General features: G+C 53.7%; 6 protein-coding genes across 6 annotated transcripts; 3 read left to right on the top strand and 3 right to left on the bottom strand.

Moving 5' to 3' along the window:
* Nucleotides 1–725: 725 nt before the first annotated feature.
* CGCS363_v013189 (uncharacterized protein) lies at nt 726–1,352 on the top strand (the record flags this gene model as incomplete). The annotated part of the gene is made up of 1 exon (XM_036645038.1): nt 726–1,352. One exon carries the CDS (start codon nt 726–728, stop codon nt 1,350–1,352), a length of 627 nt encoding a protein of 208 aa, XP_036489973.1.
* A 562-nt stretch (nt 1,353–1,914) lies between these two features.
* On the bottom strand, nt 1,915–2,406 carry nrf1 (Vacuolar transporter chaperone 1; the record flags this gene model as incomplete). The annotated part of the gene is made up of 1 exon (XM_036645037.1): nt 1,915–2,406. The coding sequence occupies one exon, from the start codon at nt 2,404–2,406 to the stop codon at nt 1,915–1,917; it is 492 nt and encodes a 163-aa protein (XP_036489974.1).
* A 960-nt stretch (nt 2,407–3,366) lies between these two features.
* On the top strand, nt 3,367–4,075 carry CGCS363_v013187 (uncharacterized protein; the record flags this gene model as incomplete). Its single annotated transcript, XM_036645036.1, has 4 exons — nt 3,367–3,396; nt 3,469–3,507; nt 3,586–3,660; nt 3,734–4,075. The coding sequence occupies 4 exons, from the start codon at nt 3,367–3,369 to the stop codon at nt 4,073–4,075; spliced, it is 486 nt and encodes a 161-aa protein (XP_036489965.1).
* A 4,400-nt stretch (nt 4,076–8,475) lies between these two features.
* Nucleotides 8,476–9,489, top strand: CGCS363_v013186 (uncharacterized protein; the record flags this gene model as incomplete). Its single annotated transcript, XM_036645035.1, has 1 exon — nt 8,476–9,489. The coding sequence occupies one exon, from the start codon at nt 8,476–8,478 to the stop codon at nt 9,487–9,489; it is 1,014 nt and encodes a 337-aa protein (XP_036489966.1).
* Nucleotides 9,490–10,651: 1,162 nt separating this feature from the next.
* CGCS363_v013185 (uncharacterized protein) lies at nt 10,652–11,219 on the bottom strand (the record flags this gene model as incomplete). The annotated part of the gene is made up of 2 exons (XM_036645034.1): nt 10,652–11,167; nt 11,217–11,219. 2 exons carry the CDS (start codon nt 11,217–11,219, stop codon nt 10,652–10,654), a joined length of 519 nt encoding a protein of 172 aa, XP_036489967.1.
* A 7,850-nt stretch (nt 11,220–19,069) lies between these two features.
* Nucleotides 19,070–21,115, bottom strand: Cyp3a11 (Cytochrome P450 3A11; the record flags this gene model as incomplete). Its single annotated transcript, XM_036645033.1, has 3 exons — nt 19,070–20,789; nt 20,842–20,938; nt 20,992–21,115. The coding sequence occupies 3 exons, from the start codon at nt 21,113–21,115 to the stop codon at nt 19,070–19,072; spliced, it is 1,941 nt and encodes a 646-aa protein (XP_036489968.1).
* Nucleotides 21,116–22,144: the final 1,029 nt, after the last annotated feature.

The following is a 22,144-nucleotide window of genomic DNA, read 5'->3' as shown; positions in this document are numbered from 1 at the left end:
ACGGCCAGCTCGGGTTTATCGAATGCCCATCCTGGGTCATCCCCATTCTCGGCATCTCGATGTCGGTTTCCTGGGGTCTGCGAGTGGCTGCAAGCGGTTACGCCCAAACTAGCGCCCAGCGAATCAAAACCATAGCGCATTGCAAGATGAGTCGTGCTTCTGCACAGGCCACATCAAACATGTGAAGTCGAAAAGCCACGACCCACAACGAATGGACGGCACCGCTCGTCTGGGTGAAGTCTTCCTGCTTCCGCGGAACGCTAAGCGTCCCCGACCACGGCAGAAAGCTCGTGTTCGAAGAGTAGATCAATGATTTGTAGATCACGTGTTATATCACGAGATCTGCGTGGCACAGATTGTGACGTTCGACGTGATTTGGATGCTAGAAGAGAACCGAACGGTGCGCGGCATAGAATCGAAAGGCTCGTTGCTGGAGGGAGTTTACAATGTGGTTTGACAACTTAGACGATTGGGATGGCTTATGTAAATGCCGAATCGATGTCGTTCGGCCGTCTGATCGGTTTTCGGCTCCGAATCTAGATGCCTGGTCAAAGCTTCTTATCCGATAAGATTGTGACTTAGATTTCAGCCCGCCGCATATTTTCATTGCCATTAATCCTTCGCCGGACTGACACCGTCGACAAACCACATCGGACCCCGCGCAAACGTCGACGACGACGACGAAGCATTGAAGCCCGGACTTATCATGCTGGAAGATATCGATAATGCAGGACGGGCTTAAGGACACCGCCGCGGGTATTCGAGGCGACAAGAAGAGAAAACTACCCATCATGGTCGAGTCGGAGGACCAGAAGAAGAAGAACAAGCCGTCTCCGGCCGGTTCTGGAACGCCCGCACCTCACGACGCCCTCCTTGCCGAGCTTAAAACCAAGTACGACATCTTGCCCGCCTTCACCATCTCCTCGACAAAGATTCACAAGCGTGTGACCTGGTTGCTGCTGCACCTGCGCAAGAACGACGGGGACGCGAGGAAACGGGCGGTGCTCCTGTACGCCAGGCCCGGCGAGGTGGGAAAGATGATCACCATCTCGGAGCAGGTGAAGCGCATCGTGGCGGAAGAGGACGGAGGTCGGTGGTACCAGTACAACAAGATGTACGAGCTGCCGCCCAAGGCTGAGGTCGTGGAGGAGACTATGCTCGACGGCGGGGGAGCAGGCAACGACACGGACGACGACGACGACTTCGAGGTCATGGAGAGCCGGTTCGAGAAGGCGGTGATGCCGCAGCCGAAGAAAGGAACTCCGAAGTCACTCAGCATCTTCCTCTCCCTAGAGCCCATGCCTGAGCTGAAGGCCCAGGAGGGCGTCACGCAGCAAACCAATGAGACGTAGGGAGGTCAGGCAGCAGCCACCGACGCATAAATACACCAGGAACCAAAAGGCGGGAGACCAGGTGGCAGAAGAGGTTTCCACAGCGGTCGAGAGGCTGCTAGAAGCTGGGCGGCACCATGTACATCATTGCATCTTTGGGCGTTAGGACAGAGAAAAGGGACATTCACGGTTTGATACCCAAGTCAGAGGAATTGCAGACAGACGCAAGATACGAAAAAAGAGAATATTTTGCTAGATAATTACACAGCGCTGGAACGGACTGATGCACTCTCCTGGTACCTGTACTCCATGGTCACAATGCACTTTTTTTTACCTGTCTGCTCGCGCAGACTTTGACATCGTTCACTTTACGCGAGCAACACAGATGTTCCCTCAACTCCGAAGCAATCACACTCGTCGAGGTGCAGAAGCGAGCGCTCCAACGTCTGCTACCCTCCTGGCCTACATTGGCTCGTCGTAATCACCACTCACGCGACTCAGCAACGACACCCTGGGCCTGTCGATACGAAGCATCCCCCCTTTTGTTTTTCAACGTTTTGCTTTCCGCAACGGCTGGTCGTGCTTAGTGCTTCGACTCCTTGGAGGAGTAGGTTATGCGCAGGACGAAGTTGACGACGACGGCCAGCAGCAGGATGATGGCCAGGAAGGTAGGGCCGAAGCGGTCGTCGAAGCCCGCCTGGCCGCGCACGCGGATCGACTTGGCGCGCCAGTGATACGTCGCCAGGGCGTAGATCATGGTCAGCATCGCGACGCCCGTGAAGAGGAAGGCGCTGATGAAGGCGGGGCGGTCGCCGAAGTTGAGCATGCCGATGGCGAGGGCGCCGAGGATGACGGTGAAGTTGAGCCACGAGAGGAAGGTGCGCTCGTTGGCGAAGAAGACCTTGGGCTCGACGCGCGTCGGGAGGGCGATGCGCTTGCCTGGATCGAGGGCGGCGGTGGTTAGCTGGAGGTCACGACGATTGGGTCTTTCGCGGCGGTGGTATGCCCGAGAGGTAGGAATTGTGTTATAAGTGGACATACCCGGCGCAGTCTGGAGGAGAGGTTGGCTCGACATTTTGGAGGTTGTTGTGTCTGCTTTCCCCTAATTGAAGATCTTCTGGCAGCGATGCGTATCGCGATCGTACGAGGTGAAGTTGATTTTCGCGGCTCGACGTCGGCGAGGCTGGGCTGGTTTAGCGTGCGTTCGAGCTCGGACTCGGTGTTGGATAACAACGGCTTTTGTCGCTTGTGTTCGAGGCGCCCCGTATTCGTGTGACGAAAACAACGTCAATTGAGCCAAGCTTTTCGAAATTTCGTCTGAACCCAAGTACAAAGGTCTGTCGTTATCGGAGATTGAGAGTTCAATGAATGGAATGTGAAGGTTTAAGAAAAAGAGAAGAAAAGAGCAGAGACCTGTAACCTAACCGAACCGAGAGAAAGAACCCGCTTGAAAGCTTGTTCGATGCGACGGAGACGCAACGCAGGAACCACGGCCCCTCTTGCCTCCCTTAAAGCTCCATCGCAGAACCTGTGACGCTTGGCCTGCCACGGCTAGAGCTCTCCACCAGCCACAGCTACGAGCCATGGATCACTGCTGCAGAAACCACACGTGCGGACCTCGAAGCTGGTGATTGGTTCAGCCACAAGCAGGGGCCATCTGCAAGCTGCGCTCTCTGCATGATGACTAACGATGGTGGCTAGAGTGCGTCGCACGTGACCCGTTGCCCCGCGCACCGGCCTGCGGCAGCTGCGCCAGACCGGACGGCCCGTGTTGCGACGCGAGGCGCTTGCATCGGGCTGCGCATCACAACACGGGACGCCTTAACTTTTTGTGGAGGAGCCTCATCTTTCGCCTTATTCCGCAACTGACAACACCACCGCATCCACATCTACACCGGTAAACACCGCACCACCAGACTGAAAAACTTGGCCGTCTCAAGCAACGCTGACATCGACACAAGTGACTTCCAATCATCACGAAATTTCCGTCAATAGTCTCACCGATTTCCCGGAATCAACAAAACATCCGATCACAATGTCTGCCGCACCCACGACCGCTACGCCCGTACGTTGGCTACCCCGCCGCATTGGCTTCCAATGTTGCATCTGGGAACTGTCACTGACTCTTGCCATCTAGCCTGTTGCGTTCAACCGCCTTAAGCAGATCGCTACCGATGTAAGCATTCGAGCAGCGCAACGAGCGCCTGCCTTACCGCCACTTGGGAATAGCAACAGTAACTGACACAATGGCCAGGCTTGCCAATCAGCAATTGGATCTGCGGAATTCTACGACCATGCGAAGACCGAGCAATGGAATAGTGCAATCATTGTAGGCTCCTTCCCCTCCTCCCAAGCCCCTTTTCGGGGACGATCCAGCCGAAATCTAACCACCATGGCAACAGTCCTCCGTCCTGAAGGCTGTCATCTCCGAGTCCACTCCCCAAGGCGGATCAGCCCCTGCCTATAAATTCGCTTGCAACTCTACGATCGTTCAGCACCTCGTTCCTACTTCTTCCCTGAACAAGTCCAAGGGCACCACCGCCAACTCCGAGGAGCCGCACATCTCCACGAGCGCCGAGACTACCGGTACCGACGGCAAGCCTCACGTCGGACGCCGCGGCATGCACAGCGCCACGGGTGCCTACTGGGATGAAAAGAAGGACGGCATGTGGTCCTATAAGTACGACGGCGGCGAGGGCAAGGGCATGGATGTCGTCATCATGCTCATCTGGGTCGCTATCTAAGCGGTGAATGTTCAGAGTCGACAGGCCTAAAAGAAGCGCAGGTCAGAGGCTCCAGGGCCAGAGACCGCTAAGGAGAAGGGCTCAGAGAGTGGTCCTGTGGCAAGCCGTCAACCTCTTCCCGAAAAGCAGGATCGTCCGCCCAGGGAAGACGGACTACGAGGCTCAAGAGCAGGTCGCCCGTCTAACGATAGGGGTTGAATGCGGCCAGGACGGATCATGCACGGTATATAAATTGGATGGCAAGCACGCCGGGAGGATGAAGCACGTCTGTTGGTAATGCATTTCGAAAAGTCGGTCATCGACGGCGAACGGAGGTCAATGTACGTCTATTCTATCGGATTTACAACAGCCGGAGTTTTGATGGTATACAAGAAACACGATAACATCATGAAGCTCTCTTCTGTGCCTCATTTCTCGTTCTTTACTATATTCCTCGGTTGCTGTGCTGGATTGTTTATTTGTTGTGGTCTTCACCGCCCGACGAATGAGGCGCATTGAATAATCTCGGTGTGCCATCCCTGCACAAGCGGAAATGCCATATAAAATGCGCCTTTCCATTCCCCCATCTGAGCCATAAGATCTAAGCCATGCCAATATCAACCCCAGTGGGAGGGTAGCAGCTCACGTGCTACGTACGCTTAGAGCGGCTGACTAGATTATGTCTCAATGAGATTGCTCAAAACTTGATGGTATCAGAGTTCTGCAGCATTAATGACCAGACGTCGTTCTGCAGCGTCCTTCAGCGTGGCTCTTCGTGAATGGACAATTGCGGTTGAGATGGGTCCCACAGATTGAAGTCCCCCATTTGTCGTATGTCATTGTGGCGACGTCAGTCCCCGTAACGCCCAAAAACCGCAGGACCCTGATGATCTTTTCTCTCAACCTCGCTCACTCGATTCGCACACCTCGATCTGACATCTTTGACATTTTTGCCAATCGGACTAGTTGGCGAAGAAGCGTCACTTCCCGGCCGGACAGCTCTGGATGAGCATACCGTAAGCTCAATACGGATGGGACGTCGTCACAGCGGATGGGCGCGAGTCGCAAAGTAGCTTAGGGCCATCCCACGGTTCGAGGCGCCTTAGACTTTGTGGTTGCAGTTACCCCCTCCAACTATTCAGGAAGACCCTGAGCGTTGGGACCGGCTTGTTAGTGGTGGTGGTTAGTAAGAGCAATACGATGTCCTGGTGCCGGTGCCGGCGCCGACATTGACGGCTTTCACACCCTCTTCGGAGAGAACGAAGAGCACCGACTCTCGAGATGGTTGTCGAAAACAAACGACGCCGAAAAAGTATCGGCGCAGAATGTTGATCTGATTGAACGGGATTGTGCTCTCCGGGACTTCTACGAGATCTCCCCGCCCGCATCAAGATTCAAGGCGCAAAAACGCGGCATGTGTGTGCCACATTTGATGCTGAGCGCCGCCGGAACCCTCACAGCTGCTGGAAACGGCAGTGAGGGGCGAGATCAGATCATGAGGTTACGCATATTTTCTTCGGTCCTGTGCTGGCCTGATCGGTGTGCGCCGATGGAGGGAACGTGGCCTGGGAAGGATGCGCCAGATCAGATCAGCGAAATAGGCGGCGTTTCCACCATCCGAGAAGGCAGCCCAGGGCAGAAGTTCGTCCACGTTTCTTCCAAGGTCAAGCTTCGTTGACTTGTGGTTCCCGGCCGCCCGTTGGAAGCTCCTCCGGAGTTGGACCCTCTTTGCAGGGCCGGTGACGTGCCGTGGGGCATCGTCATATCGTGAACGGCCGTCGAGCCGATGCGCGTGGAAAAGCTGGGGTAGGAGATTTCGCTGCGATTTTCCATAGCGGAGATTGGGGTAGACTGGAGAATCCCTTGGATGAGGCAGGCAACGATAGGTCACGATTGGAATGGAAGAGAAGCGCCACCGCTTCTGTGGTCCCCCCACACGTTGGGTGGTATTCACGGATGGTGCAGCTGTACGACCAGTGCACCACAGAGCATGACGCTGTCGATCCCGTGGAAGGCAGCGCCCTGTTTTCCGCCGTCTGGTGTTGCTATGCCCCAACGCCATCCTCTGTCTATGGCACGCCAATGGGCGAATGTATGCTTGGTGCGGTGATATGATAGCTGAGAGCTGTGTAACGATGGTAGCCTTACTGGCATGTTTTTGGAGGTCATGAGACCATGTTTCCCAGGATGAGACCTGTCTTGCTTCCCCGCGTTACAACAACAGCGGCCTGGCTGGGGTGCTGAGCTCTGATTTGCTTCGGCTCTGCATGCCCGAGTTCATGATCTAGCCCTTGGTGGTTGCAAGAATCATCATTCTCGACAGATACAGCGCCTTGAAAATTAGACCTGCGTTGGGCGGTGACAGGAGATCAGATCAGTCGAGGGCGCCAACCGGATGTCTGACAGACGGTGTGGCATCCCCTGTTGGGTTGCAATGGACGAAGGAAGGGAAGATGGGAGAATCTCTGGTCTTTGCTGCAATTAGACTCTGGTGGAAGTCTGCGGGCCGCCGTTAGCAATCGTGTGGGTGTTGATGCTTCTATCGCATCGATAACGGTGTTTCCATGCGTTGTAGCTGCATGCCATTGATGTCTGGCCAGTTCCAGAACACCAAGCAGACGACACAAGACCTATCACAGCATGCCAGGCCTCAAACCACCCTGTCGTGTCGCGCATCTCACCCGCCAGGCGCTGCTTGGTCGGCAGAAAAGAAAGGTGGTTTGAGAGGGAAACGAGGGGTGATGGAGGGCATGATCTGAAAACAGAGAGTCGATTCGTCGACGGACAGGCGTGGCTTGCGTCGATATCAGTTGTGTCGAGTGTGAGGTGGTGAGAAAGTCGCATGTCTCTCGTTCTTCCGACGCGCCGAGCGTTGTTCTCGGATCTGTCGATTCGCAGAGTTGGTGCTGCGGAACTGCCCTACAGCACAGCACGTTGCTTGCTGTCCTTCGTCGGTGACCGCCACCGGTTGGTACACCCTCACCTTCCTGTCTGCGAGACCCTATGACGAAAGTAGCCGGCCAAGTACCGGTACCTCTCGAGGTTTGCGCCGTCGCTGAGAATCCGTCCGTTCGCCGTCACCTCGTACCTCAGCGGCGTACCTTACCTCACCCATGGGTGGACTTGTGGAGGACAGAGGCAAGTCAAAGACCCTCCAGCAGGCCCTGTCTGCGTGTCTGCGCAAGCTGAGTGGCTCGAGGGGCGATTTGGTCGGTTACAGAGCTGGAGTCCGGTGTCAGCTATCTCCATCTTCTCCAGTGTTTTTCTGCGAGGATTGTCGACATTATTGCTCAATGTGTTATTGGACGTTATGCTCCATGATTCGCGCGAGGATGCCAATGACCGAATTCCCCATTTTTCGAGCTGCCATGAGATGAAGGGGCCAGTCACCGAGGGAAACAGAGAAAAAAGACGTTCGGAAGAGTGCTGCAGCTGCAAGAGAGCAGTGCGAGGCGAGGACCCCCAGGCCGGGAATACCTAGCGCCAGCTTCAGCCAAATGTCCAGCAATAGCAGTCGTGCCTCGCGCTACCCGCTAGGTTATCAGGGGAGGCACTGGAAGGCGCTAGGCCGAGGGGGCCACTTTACTGCCGTACTTGGCAACTATGGCGTAGTGCCTGCAGCTCGCAGCGTTGCCAGTGACACTCTGGACCCCCAATCCCCACCGCTAATCTGGCCTACCATTACTCACTGGTGCCCTGCTTGCGCTCTCTTGGCCTGACTAGTCCCCAGCAGCGCATCCTTTTCCCTCGCGGCCATGTCCCGGTACCTGTGACTTCACGCTCTTCCTTTCGCGCGCCGGTCGGTCAAAGGTCCAGTCCAGTCTTTGCTCCATCACACCACTACCACCGCTACCGCGACCGCACACCCTCTTTTCCTCCCAGGGCTTCCCGTCTCTTCTTCTTCCTTAAAAGAACACACAACTGATCAGCACCCGACTTTGCCTCTTCAGGGTCCTGTCACTCTGCCTTTGACGTACCCTTAAATATCTAACGAACCTCGCCCGGCCCCGTCTTCAACGGTTCATACGCAACTCATGAACTTGCTATTGAGGCAATCCGGCTTACCAACTACATCACTCTACGACATTGGCCCGCCCAGCCTCAACATCGATATCACCTGAACCGAAACAGCTCGCCAGTACCCAGGGAGTCCGAGAACATAGGTCCCCCTCAGCCTGAGCACAACGACAAAGATCCCACGAACCTTTACCCGACGACCACTTCGTTCCCCTCACCTCATAGGTGAATTCATCCGCCTTCGAGAACGACCCCTCTCGCATCACGAGACCACCGACCTTCAACGCGGTTGGTCGCTGCCAACCCCTCACATTACCATCCAAGCCATCGTCGAATAGTTGCCCACTTCGGGCCGTCGGCGACACCTCATCCTCTCTTCCGTTGTTACACAGAGCCCTTTCACAATGGTCGAAGTCCTGTCCCCAGGCCCCGGCCAAAATGGCCACGCCGCTCCCACTCACGACGACAACGTCGCTTCCCTGGCCCGTATGATTCTTGCCAGCAGCATTGCATCTAACCAGGAGGACAAGATGATGAGCCGCGAAGAGCGCCATGCCATGATGAAGGAGATCAGCCAGCACCAGGCCATCAAGGACGAGCTTCACAAGAAGCGCGGCGGCTGGCGCACTCCCCGTCGCGGTTGGTCCATTACCGACTCACCCGTTGCCTCGTCGCAGGGCAGTCCTGCGCCCAACGCTTCGCCCTACCCTGCTCCTCCTATGGAGTCGCAGACATCTACTACATCCAACTCAAGCTCCATCTCCTCTGTTCCCGAGCAGGGCGAGCTTCCAGCAACAGAGATGAAGAATGCGCCGCATCCTCCCCAGGTTCGCCGGCCTCCTCTTCCGCCCCCACGCCGCTCCTACTCGGTCATGGAGTACGAGCCGCCACCACGCACCCACCGGCCCTCGGCTCGTATGGATATCTTTGATCTTCCCATTGAGCTTCACTACACCATTATGGACTATCTCGATCCTATGGATAGTGCATGCTTGGGCCTGACCAACAGCCACTTCTACGATATCCACCGTCGCATGCACGGCAGTGTTCCATTGTCGTCCCACCGTGACGGACCCAACGACTTGGAGTGGGCTTTCTACCTCGCCAGTCGCCGCGTCCCGCAGTCCAGCTCGGGAACTTCCACACCCACTACTGAGGGTCACAGCCAACTTCACCCTCTTGAGGGCATGCGCCTGAAGGGGCAGGTCTACTGCCGCAAGTGTGGTCACTACCGCTGCCAGCTGTACCGCCACTTGCGCGAGTGGATGGGTCCTGACAGGGAATACTGCGAGGTCACCAAGAAGTACGGCCGCCGTGCTCCCGAGGATGCGGCCGACCATTGCTCCATCAAGTCGCCGAAGCACCCTCATCGTTGCGGACGTCATTCCGCAAAGCCTACCCAGCCTCCCGCCAAATAATTGGCGGGTTTTGTATCATATACCACCGGCGGCCATGAGGAGCCGTCGGGTTTGCAGCGAGGAGTTAAGACTACAAGAGAAAAAGAAAAGCGAGATCTGTATAGTTCATCGGGACGGCGTTCGTTGACTGGTTACATTGAGACGAGGAAAGAAGCTTTAGGTTTGGGTTGCATCAAGTCACCGAGAATCTGCAATTGGCTACAGAATACCTAAGATGAGATGGGAAACCATCAGACCGACACACGCACAGCAGCTGGGTCAGCAAAGAGATGAGCTATCTATCATGAGCATAGACTGCCATAGAACATACAATATCGAGCATTACCATTCTGTTCATAAACCATGCATCGCAATTTTCTTCGTCCCTGGATCTTGGAGCGGTGAGGTCCGGGCGATGACGTAGTGCTGACACGGATAGATTGCGGACCCTTTCGGGACGTTTCGCGTTGAAGATAACCATGCCCTGAATCATTGTTTATCTCTGCCCGAAAACGAACCTCATTCGCCAGAGAAGATCAGCTATGGGTCTTTTGTTCGGTGCTGAAAATAGGTTTTGGCGTTCTGGGGCCACGCATTTTGACTACAGTCTTGAGTGTGTAGGTCCAGCACTCAGTGTGCTGTGTTGCTTCTTGATGTATCAGGCATTGCCAAAGTTGGTACGTGAATCGGCCTGGAGCCCAAAACCACCATGAGAGGAGACAATGTCTTTTGCTGCTTATATGCAAGGGACCGACTGGTTTTCCTACGTCTTCGCGGCTGTGTTTCCTATGTACTTAATTACCGCTATCGAAGACGATAGTAGTAATAGCAATAGCGATAAAGACGACGACGACGACGACAGTGATAACGACAACGATAGTAACGATGACGGTAATAATAACGACAACAGTAATAGTAATGATGACGTTGAAAAAAAACGACAACAGTACGACGACAACGACGAGAACGACAATAGCGATAATAAAAGCGCCGACGGGAACAGTAAAGTAGAATATAGCTATAGGAAGAGTAGTCGCTCCAGCATAGGAAAGATAGGCGGTCTCTTATACAAGTGCTCGGTGCAGTTCAGATGATGAGTGCCTGTACCAAGACAAACAACATCGTGACTACAAGTCTCCCCTCAACGACACAACTCATTCTCCCCAGGCTTATACGTCTCCCGCTATGATGTCCATACATAAACAGCAGTGCCGCCGCTGAGCATCCAAAGCCCCGCCTGCAAAACCCGGCGAAAGTCGAAACGCTCCGGCACAGGTGTGGCGTCCATCTTGGCCATCCAATCGTCGATTCTATCGTCCCAGTAGTACACACGATTATGCAGGCGTTGAAGCTTATTCAGCACCCTGTCAATCGCGTCGTGACTGTTTCGAATCTCGATGTGTTGCTGCTTGAAGCCGTCGAGTATCTTTTGCTTGTCTGCGTTGAAGGCGGCCTCATAGGCCTTGAGGGCGCTGTACACGACGACGGGGTGCGCTTCGCTCTTTTGGAGGTTGTTCATCATCGTGTCAAGCTCCGCTGCGGTGGGGGCGGCTGGGACGAGGTAAGAATCGTTGGCTGGCCTTTGGACGTTGGCGGGAGAGATCGGGGTTGCATGGATGCCTCGTGAGGTGATGATGGACTGGGTGCGAGGCGGGAGTGTGACGGGTCGGGTGACCCTCGAGATGAGTTGGCGGGCTAACTACAGAGTTGTCAGATACATATCTCGGTGGGCAAGGAGATGGCTGTACCATATTGGGTGAATTATAAGAGGTCACCATGTGATATGTTCGCGAATTCGGAAGCGGCAGGTGTGCCATAGAGTGAAGTCTACAGGGGCTTTTGAAATATGGTGTGTGTTTCAACCTCAGGTAATGGGTCAGATACCTAAACAACCTTTGTGGTAGCCATCAAGTGACCCATGGGGCACCACGGTAAAGTCGGATTTTCTTGATTCATTCGTCCATACGCTGGGCCTTTTTCCCGTCAACTTATTTCACTGTCCTGATAGGCCGTACAGGTTCAGCTTGGGTTACGAATGAGTGCTTACACGAGTTCATGTGAGCGCGGTCGTTATTTCTCACTTGGTTTCCAATTGGAGATAATCATCTTGTTTTTCTTAGCATGCAACTACGATTGAGCTTCTACTGTAGACACTTAGTCTACTAAAATCTCATGAAGTGTCACAGTACAACGTCAACGAGCCGTGCTTGATCATGAGTATGATTTGATAAAAAACTAGCCGCTTCTCTTTTTCTATTCTTTTACTGCGCTCAAAGGAGCATCCCACTGCAGCGACATCCGAAACACTTAGTCCTCCTTATGAAGATGACGCTTGTAGACTACATATCATCGACGATATCCCCCCGCTGCGGTACGAGTATCTGTCTCGTCATGTGGCAAGCGTGTATTGGCGGCTAATGATGTCCTGCTACATCGAAATTCCTGGTAGGTCTGTGTCTAGGATGCGAGCCATACTTGCAGACCAATTCCTATGCCGATATGAGTATAGGCCTATCGACTTAACGGTGCGCTTTCTCGGGGTCAACAAACCTATCACTGCCCAAAATACCGGATGCGAGAGAAATTGGCCTCGTCGAGCAGTTTCTGACAACAGTTCTTCACCAGCCACAATGAGTTGTTGAAACTCACTTGGTTCTCTGACCAAGGAATCCTCAAAGCCTGGGAAACCCTCTCCGTATTGTAGATCCTTTTCTCCCAGGGATCCGTCCGCTGCATCATGTTGTGGTTTCAGGTCATCCTTTAAAAGTGACATTTCATCTTCGATCTTTGTGTCTTCGTCTCTGAGTTAGTCATTCAAGAGCTGCAACAGAGGTTGTTTGTTTTGGCCGGCTTGCCGTGGTGTGTTGACGACTGTTCAAGGCGGAAGAGAGAAAGACGGTAAGCTGTCCGCGGTGCCAACGTGTAAATAATTGCGGGACAACCAGGCAGCAAATCAGATGGAGCTCTTCATCGGCCGGGACAAGCATATGCAGTACAACCGAAAGGACCCCAGTTGAAATACGCTCCGCCAATGACGCTGTTCTGACTGGCTTGGCTCTGCATGGAGAAGCAGGCTGGGATGGATGCCAGCGACCCACACCCAGGCCAACGACCGCTTACGTCCAACCCCGGAAGGCACAAACAATGACCGATATAATTGCCGTCGGAAAGTATGGTTAAATATATAAGGACCAGTCAACAAGGTTTTGATCGAGATGTTGGAAGACGGGCTATTTTAGGTGTGAAACGATGACTGGAGAAATGGTCAGCGGCCGGCGGAAAGATGGTCAGCATCGTGAGATTTGTGCACATCGAGCTCTTTGGAACGACAATTCACAGAAGACTCTATTAGGTAACGACTGGGGGAAAAAGAGGATAGTGGCGTTCTTGCAGGCGAAATAGCCGAGAAAAATAAGTTAGAGTCTTGCCATCCGGGCGGATGACTATTGTATTAGGACGCATAGTTCATTTAATACAAATATCTATTGACCCTATCGTTCCTGGTGTCCCTGTTGCTAGTGCTCTCTCTATCTTCCCTGTCGTCTCTGTCGTCCCTACTGTCTCTATCGTCCATGATGTCTCTATCTTCCTTGTCCCTGTCTTTGTCGCTGTCGTCATCTTTGTTACCCCTATTGTCGTTTATGCCTACTACCCGTCTGAACAGCAAAACTCATTACTTATACCGAAACAGCGGCAATTATTAGGCATGACTGGGTGTATCTTCAGCCCTCACAACAGCCTATGCACTTTGAAATAATGGGTCAAATAGGGAAAGAAGAATAGTCAGTCACTACTTGACGAAGATAGTCGAAGGTAATAGATATGAAAGACGGGGGTGACTCACATATTTCCCCGTCAGGGTCATACGAAAGTCGAGAACGTGTGTCCGCAGGCAGTATCTTGCCACACGAAAGTATAAGAAAGAAGCCAGAAGGCATAAAGCGGGCCAACACCCACGTCAAGGCTCTCAAAGCCACGCCGCCCGGTCCTCTGACCCAGCCCTGTATCAGAGACGGATGAGTAAGAGCAAGACATAGAATGGCGCTGAATGCAGATATACCAGTGACGGCATGTTTAATTCTGTTCCCCAGAAGAGAGCTCTGCAGAATGGCTCGAAGCGTACCAGACATGCGCTATGTCCCCGGCCGCCGCTTCGCAAATCAACTTTCGATTGTAGCCTAAGATTTCTTCATAGACTGGACTCATTTCCAATAACCTGTGGGCTATTCAGTCAAGTTCTAATATTATTTCCTGACTTGAGTTTAGGAATGTGGGGGGCGGGTACCGCTGCGGTCTTTGCCTTGCTGATTGAGGCGTGCTCATAGACGGTAAGAAAGCACAAAAAACTCCACAGAAGGGGAAGCAGATATTTAAATACCTTCAAACCATTTGATTGCAGCTTGGCTCCTTCAACCGTTCAACGTCACACATTCACACATTCGTTTGATAAAACAGATCAACAACTCGATTCTACAACACATGAATTATTATCTACGCCAGGCCGAGTCTCTTGAGGTATCTTCCTGATTCGAGTTTCCTTTATTCGATGATTTGCTGCCCAACAGCTCATCCTCCAGTGCCTTCATTCATTCCTCATGGCTGGGTCGATTCAGCCCGCTCCGATGCCTGGCTCCAAGCTCCATGCTACTTCACCGACATACGTCCCGGCCTGGAGTTCTCTACCACCGGAACTGCGGCATATGATACTTGAAGTTCTCGCACGACAAACTTCTGGTTGGGGCGCCTGCGCTTCTGTTTGTCGGGAGTGGCAGGCTACACTGGAGAAGGAAAGTTTTCGCCGGCTAAAACTACAAACATCATGCTTGGATGATATGGAGACGATGGTTGGTATGAGGCGCGCACAGCTCGTTCGACGTTTATGGCTAAACATCGACCTGAGGCCGTACACATGTCGAAGTTGTACGAACCTTGAAAGTGGTTCATGGCATGATAGCAACATTCGTGTGGTTCGCAGAGCAATCGTGAAGCTTTTCTCCATCCTGTCGCAATGGCCCGTAACAGAGGGAGCCGAGCTGACGCTGGAGCTCTCCATTCAGTCTCCGAGTGATAAGGAGCATTATTTCAAGAACCTTCACTTTGGAGGTGTTGACGAGCATGAGCATCTAACACCCAAACAGTCTGGTAATCAACTCTTTCACGACTCTAAACATGGCTGGATAGATGGACGTCAGGTCGGTGCTCCAGACGAATGGGGTTTATTACGAATTTTCGAGCCTCTTCATTTTTTGAAATTCAAAGAAAGCCTCCCTCAAGTCAAGGTCGCAACACGGTTCATACTCCGTCGGCAGTGCCGAAGAAATATTGAGCCCCCAGCCCTAGGGTTTCTATTTGATGCCCTTCCCCGATTACAGTCATTGATTCTTGAGCCATGGCAAGTTTGGGATGCGTCGGAACAGAAGTTTATATGGGATTCTCGTAAGATGTTATGCTTATACCTGTTTCTTATACTAACTAACTTCTCGCTATGCAGAATACTTGAGCCTCATTGAATCACATTTGCCACAGACACTGAAGCAAATATCGGTATTTGAAGAGACCAACGAACATTACATTAGCATACTTCGACATGGGCAACAAGTTACTAGGAGACCTGACATAGTCCGAGTAACATCGCCCGCGGTCAATGCTGCCTTCGCCAAAAGAAGTCTTAGTCTTGAGAAGCTCTCCGTTGCATTCATGGTTGAAGCCTCGGACTTCTTCCGGTCATGCCAGCAAGACTGGGTCTGGAGCCATATGAGATCCTTGACCCTTACATCGAGGATGCTCACCCAAACAAGAAGTCTCGAGATACAAACTCTCTTGGAGAATGCCGCTATGACAGCACTTTCAATGCCACATCTACATACAATGGTCATTTGGAATGGTCGCAAGGGGGAAGCTTCCAAGTTCTTCTACCGTGCAAAGACTAGTCAAACTCGGATTGGGTGGCGTGGAACATGGGATTTGAAGCTGAATCCAAGTGTTATACATGGTTGGCAGAGAGTTGCTGATAAACATACTCGGCATGACCTTCAAGTCGCCCCAGAACCTCTCATACTCAAAAGCATCGGCTCTCACGCTGATGCTATTGAACTCCTAGACTTGCCCTCGGAGGTTGTCCATCCGGTATCATTATTGCAAATGCAAAGGGAAAATGAATCAAGTTGGTACAAATATCAGACATAGACAGGCTGTATTGATGGTGTCATCTAGCATAGATTATGATAGGGGTCTTTAACATCAAGAAGCTCTCGAAGTCTTAACCAAGTCACCATGCAGAGGAAGTTCCAACACGATTAGTTTTGTAGCTTAGGCACTTCATTGGCTTTGCGATGAAGCCTCAAATGACACTGGATTCCACGGTCGATACCTTCCTGCGGCAGACACGAGATCACGACGCGAAAGGAGAAACCTATTTGTAGAACTTCAAAAGACAATGTATTCCAGGCATCTGCCATGACTCTACTCAACACCAGTGCCGTCGATTTCCCTAACTTCCCAGAGAAACCGCCCTCGCGTAACTGTGTGAATGGAGAAAACTCATCTGCCTGCCATCGCCGCCAGCCACCCCGACCCTTCTTCTACTAGAACGTGATGCCATAATCAACCTGCACCAGTTCGGAAGAGAAAAACCCAGAACGCGTACCAAAAAGCACCTAGAACATCCCGGCAAGAAACAACAAACCACCGGTCAGATATACAAATCACAGTGAAAAACAACGACGACCACTTCAGCCAGACTAGAGCCCTTTGTTTCAGGGACAGACCAGCTCAAAGAGTTGCGTCAAGCGCAATACGGAAAACGAAGAGGTATCAGCCGAAGAGCCACGCGTGACGCCGATCAAAACGCCTTATAACGCCGCCCTCGAGTGATGAAAAAATGAGGAAAAAGATATGCCTAAGCTTTGCGCGTCGATCTTCGCAGTATTGGAGTAGATGCGTAGATTGTGTCGCTGCTGCGACCCATGCCACGCCCGAATCCACGTGCACCCGTTGCGATGGGAGCCCTGGATCTGACGGGCAGGACAAGCTGAGGAGCGTCCATGGGAGGCAACTTTGCACGATCGTGACCTGAAGGAAGTCTCTACTTCTTCAAGACGGCGTCGTACAAGCTCACGAGGCCGGTGATGGCAGCGCCTGTAAGGATGCCCTTCCATTCGCCGTACAAAGCACCGTTGATGCGGTCGATCGAGTTCTCGTTAATCCAGCCGCCGAAGGTGACCTTCTGTCCGTAAACGACGAAGGAAATGAGAGCCTTTACGATGCTGAAGACGAGGGGGTCGACATTGTACTCCACTGTCGTGAGTTCGGAGCCCTCGCGCCTCTGGGGATGGCTAGCCGCGCTCAAGTTGTAGAAGTAGCCGAACAAGGACGGAATGAGAACGGATGTCAGGGTCCACAGGGAAACCGGGGACCAGAAAGACGACGTCACGAACAGAAACGCGTCGGGCACGTAAACTGGGTAGAAGCTGGTGCCTAGCGCGGGGATAGCCGGGATGGTGAAGGCGTAGCGCAGGGGTAGAACCTCGGCGCGCAGATTCCACGCCTCGAACGCAGCAACGGTGAAGAGGATGGAGGTGACCGTTGACAGAGAGGAGCGAACGGCCTGAGTACCCTCCTGGATGCCAGATTGGTCGTACAATTCTGTGGCGCGTTCCCGGATGGCGACTGTGTGGCGATCGACAGCCTCAGCGACGTCGGCAGGAGTTGCGGGCAGAGGAATACGGCTGGCGAGAGAGAGATTGCGGGCAGGCGTACGCAGAGCCAGGGCAGTTGAGGCCGCGGCGGGCTCTGGGCTGGATGATGAAGCCTCCTCTTCTTCAGCTTCAGGTTCAGGCCTAGAGACGCGTCTGTTAGTTCGCGATCACGAGCGGGGACGCGCGAGTGGATTCCTCTCTGCAATGCCCATCGCGCAGCAGAGAGTCCGGACATTGCGACTTACTCGGGACGGATCTCCTCGATGACTCTCGTAGTCCTGCGTCGCACAGACTTGACAACTTCTGACGAAGGAGCCTCCCTCTTGATGGGTGACCCGGCTGCCTTGGCGCGGCTCGTGTAGTAGGGAGTGAGCTTCGGCTCGGTAGAGAATTTGAACGCGTTTTCCGTAAGGTACTCATCGAGGGTAGCCTCCAAATCGACCTTCTTCTGGTTCTCATATCTAAAAGGAGCAGGCCGTTAGCCATGAGGGTTCGTGAGGGTGTCATGCACCTGGTGATCTAGGGTGGTTCGACGCGCCTCGAGGGGTAGCCTTGCGCGACGGATCCGGCAGAACGCGATCGCGGCGCAAATCGCAGAGGAATGCGCCTTGCGCAAAGGCACGAAGCTCACGATAGACGCGAGCTGGCGCATGAGGAGGAAGAGCAAAGATTCACGTACCCAGTAAGTCCGGTCAGCTCTGCGAGCTCGACCAAGTCGCTCTTGCGCTGGCGAACGAGCCACGGATTTGCGCCCGACATGGTTTAGTAGTTGAAACGGCGGAAAAGGCGACTGAGATGGGTATCACAGGAATCGCGCAGAAGAAGCGACTCTAAATCTTGGAGCGAAGAGATGTTCTTGTACAGTGATTGGAGTGATGCAAGGGGCGAAGGGTCCTTTCGGTTGTGATAATCGTGGGACGTGGAGGGGCAGATGGTGATAACGGACAACGGGTAGCTGGGCTGAGCTGAGCTAGGTTGTAAGGGTGTAGTGTGTGTGGATGAGCGAGTTGGTCGAAGCGTTGTTTATGTTTTTTTCCCGTCCTCGACAGCGGGCCACTTTGTTGTTATGGTGAGAGAGAGCAGCGGGATTTGGAGGGTTCAGAGGGACAGAAGGGTGAGGGAGGAGGAGAGGGGATGACGAGTGACTCGGGACGAGTGCGCCTTGGTGCACTGAGACCGTGTACCTCCCTCCTGCCGTCCCGAGTCTTCTTGAGGGCAATCGCAATCACACAGGGAGCTGGAGACCCTTTGGGGGGGAGGGGCCCCCCGGAGAAGTTCGATAGCGGGTGCATGTGCTGCAACAGCGGTGCGGGTGCTGCAGATGGACGTTGCGACTGGCTTAGCGGCCCCCGGGAGCAGCAAGCACTGGGCCAGTCATGACGAAAAGGGTGGGGCATTCTTCGCTGCTCATATCCACCACTGACGCGACGGCAACACGGGACATGAATGCGCCCTCCAATGGAGCTGTCCGAATTAGGCAAGAGCCATGTAAACAAACGGCATAGTCGCTGGCCACTGCTCTCGACTACTGGTGATCTCCCGACATGAGCCATCTGGGGACTTTGCCGGGATGATGCGTGCTTTTCAATAACACGTTGCCCGATTTCCCCCCTCCTCTTCACACCACACGCGCGAAGAAGCCCGGGAAAGAACGTGATAACCATCAGCTGCCATGCCAACCGCGGGGTTCCAATGTCAACATTGGCAGTTGCTTGACGCCAGATTCAGTATCCTCCAATCATCGCTTTCAAATGACATGGTCTTGATGCACTTGATAATCATTCTCCGACAGAAAGACAGCTGCTATTCCAGCCAGTTCTCATTGGTATGTTCAAACATCTTCAACCTCAATAATGTACAGAGATACAAACGCCCGCAGGTATCCAACCCTACCATAACCCAATCTAGGCAGAGTCCACTAAATTTACAAACCTCTCCTTGCCCCTGGGCACGATTCTCAGCGGAACAGTCGTCCCATGCGGCAACTTCAACGTCAACATCGTGCTCGCAGTCTTCAGCGTCTGCCGGCACTTGTCCTGCGCCTTCTTATACAACTTGGCCCGCTCCGCCGGGCTCATCGCCTCGACCTCGGCATCACTAGCCCACTCGTCCACCGCCAACTCGAGACTATACCGCTGGAAAATGACAGACAACGCGGCGATAATCTCCACCTGCGCAATGCGCCGCCCCAGACACGACCGTGGGCCGTCGGAGAAGGGCACGTACGACCCCCGCACCGGCCGGAACATCTTCTCGCTGGTGTCGGACCCCTTGTAACCCCCGTAGTCCTCCGTGTCACCACCCTTGTCCTCCATCTGCTCGCCGTTGATGTTCTGTCGGTACCACCGCTCCGGGACGTAGTCGTTCAGGTCGTGCGCCGCGTCCGTGACCTTGCTCGGCTTCGACGGCCAGTTGCGCGGGTTGCGGTGCGCCGCCACCCCGACGATGGAGATGTGGGCGCCCCGCGGCAGCGCGTGCTTCTCGCCGTCGAGGGTCACGATGCCGTCGCCTTCGGGGTTGACCTTCTTAGGGATCTCCGTCACGGCCGGCGTCATGCGCAGCGTCTCGTTCATGCAGGCACCCAGCATCGACGCGAGCATGGGGTTGACTGTGCTGTCGTAGTTCCACGTGCTGGGGTCGCTGTCGCCAAAGATGCCGTCAATGTCTTTCTGGAGCTGTCGCTGGACGGCCGGGTTGCAGGCGATTTCGATGCAGCCAAAGTGCATGGCGTTCGCTGTTGTCTCGTGACCGGCGACGAGCATGATAAAAGCGTTGCCGGTGATTTCTGACTTTGACAACTGGGGGATCTTCGAGTCCTTGCCCTTGCTGACGATCCCGTTGGCGCCCCCATTGATCTCTCCTTCATTGCCGTACTTTGACCTCACAAGCTGCCCCATCAGATCCATGCCCGCGTCCCCGTGATCGCCCTTTTGCAGGTCCTCAATCTTGTCTTGCATCAACTCGTCAATGTACTGCACATAGTTGTCGTGCGAATCCATCGCAAGCTTCGTGTACTTGAACGGAAGTCTCTTGAGCAGCCACCGCGGAACCAGCAACAAGACCAGAATGTGCTCCAACATCTCGGCAATCGCATCCACAAAGCTCATCGTATGTCCCGGCGGCGCCTCCAGAGAGCTGTACTTGGTAAGCTTCGGATCCGTCCCCGCAGGCAGCACCTGCCCCGGCCACAGCAGCCGCATGCCGAAGCCCACGTAGCTAATGATGTTGAGCGCGAGGCGCATGGTGTCGTGGTCCAGCGTCTCGATCGTCTTTGTGCCCTTGCCGTCCGCGCTGAGCCACTTTTGCGTCATGCTCTGCGCCTGCTTGATGGACTCGGCGAACACGAGGGCGGCGTTCTTCTCGTTGAAGGTGGCGGAGGTGACCTTGCGGTGCATGCGCCAGGCGGCGCCCTCGGTGGTCAGGACGTTCTCGCCAAACTGCTTGAGGATCGCGTACGTCTCGACGAGCTTGGGGAACTTTTCACGCTGCTGGGTGATTTGGTGGATCGCCTCGGCGCTGTCGGTCAGGATGAGGATCTGGAACGGGGAAACGATCATGAATGTCTCGCCGTGGCGTGCGAAGGGTTCGTGGAGGAGTTCGTAGGACCAGTTGGGAATTGCGACTCTGCTTTAGAGTTAGCATGACGAGGAGAGGGCAAGCTTGTCTTGGTACGGACTGTAGCCAGTCCTCCCACCATGTCTTTGGGAGGGTCTTGATGATGGGGAGCCAGAGTTTATGGGTTAGCTGCCAAAGCATCGAGAATGGCGAAATAGCTGCGCATCTATAGTCAGTACCAGGCGGATCCCAACACATCATGGACACATACGAGACACGACGTAAGGCAAGCCAGACTTCTTTGCCTCAGCTATGTTGCGCTGCAAGCCGGAGACGTAGGAGTAGACGCCATAGGCGACCACCGCCCCGACGAGAGCATAGATGGAAGACACCATGATGTCAAATCCCACACACCAATGGCCTTTCGAGGAATCGAAGTAGCGACGTGTGCGATAGAGTGGGTAGCGGGGTGCTCGACAGAAGTTATAGCCAGCCGGTGAGTTGAATTCGGGTGCAACTGGCGGCAATTGACCTCAGGCTCCTCTTCGTCCTCCCCTGGTTCGACCTCGAGAAGATTTAATAGTATGGAGAATTATGATCACAAGGAAACAAGCACGTCACCCGGACACTGGAAAGACCAGAAGAAAAGTAGAGAAAAGATTCGACAAAAGAGTAATGGAAGAAACGAAAGAAGGGACAGAAACGTCCAAGCAGACACGGGACAAGCCCCCATGTGGCAGCAGGTGGGCAGGGGTCGACAGCTCTGGTTTCGGAGTGCGCTCGACCCGAAACTAGCACAACCCCTACCCCATTGTTACGAACTTGAATGGGTAGCGTGAGCTTTAGCTCTATGGATCTCGTCGAGCGTGTTTGCTCCCTCTCTTGCTAATTATCCACATGTGATTCGTTGGTAGGGGAGAAGCTCTGAGAGATGACGATGGGCGGATCGATGATAGGTTGGGGCGTAGAACAAACTGTTCTCTCCAATCTGCACACCGCTGGGTGTGACCCCCTGTCAAGTCTCAGATCAACAGACTTCGACATTGGTCGGATGAAAGGTTCCTCGAGGCGGTAAACGGTTCCCGGCAGCAGATAGCCTGTTGCGCTCCTGAAAACAAGAAACGAGCAGGCCAACAGAGGGCAAACATGCATCGACAATGACAAGTTGATGAATCAGAGACTCTTGGAAAAAGTGCTGCCCTGCAGTAAACGCCCACCAATGTGTACACTCCGTTGCGTTGACAGCGTCCGCCCCCAAGTTTGACCCGGAAGGAAAATTTTCCGCTAGCTTAGAAACCCCTTAAAACCCCCTAAACTTCACGTTTTAATAACTCTATGCGTACGTAATGCGCGTAAATAAAAAATATATCAATCGATAGCCCTCGATTAGGTGATTATAATGATATCTTTTTTATTCTCGCGTA

The sequence above is a fragment of the Colletotrichum siamense genome (genome assembly GCF_013390195.1).
Source record: "Colletotrichum siamense strain Cg363 chromosome Unknown KSG_Cg363_contig09, whole genome shotgun sequence".
Classification (NCBI taxonomy): Eukaryota; Fungi; Ascomycota; class Sordariomycetes; order Glomerellales; family Glomerellaceae; genus Colletotrichum; species Colletotrichum siamense.
Note: the sequence above shows the minus strand (reverse complement) of the source record. Positions and strands in the feature narration are given on the sequence as shown.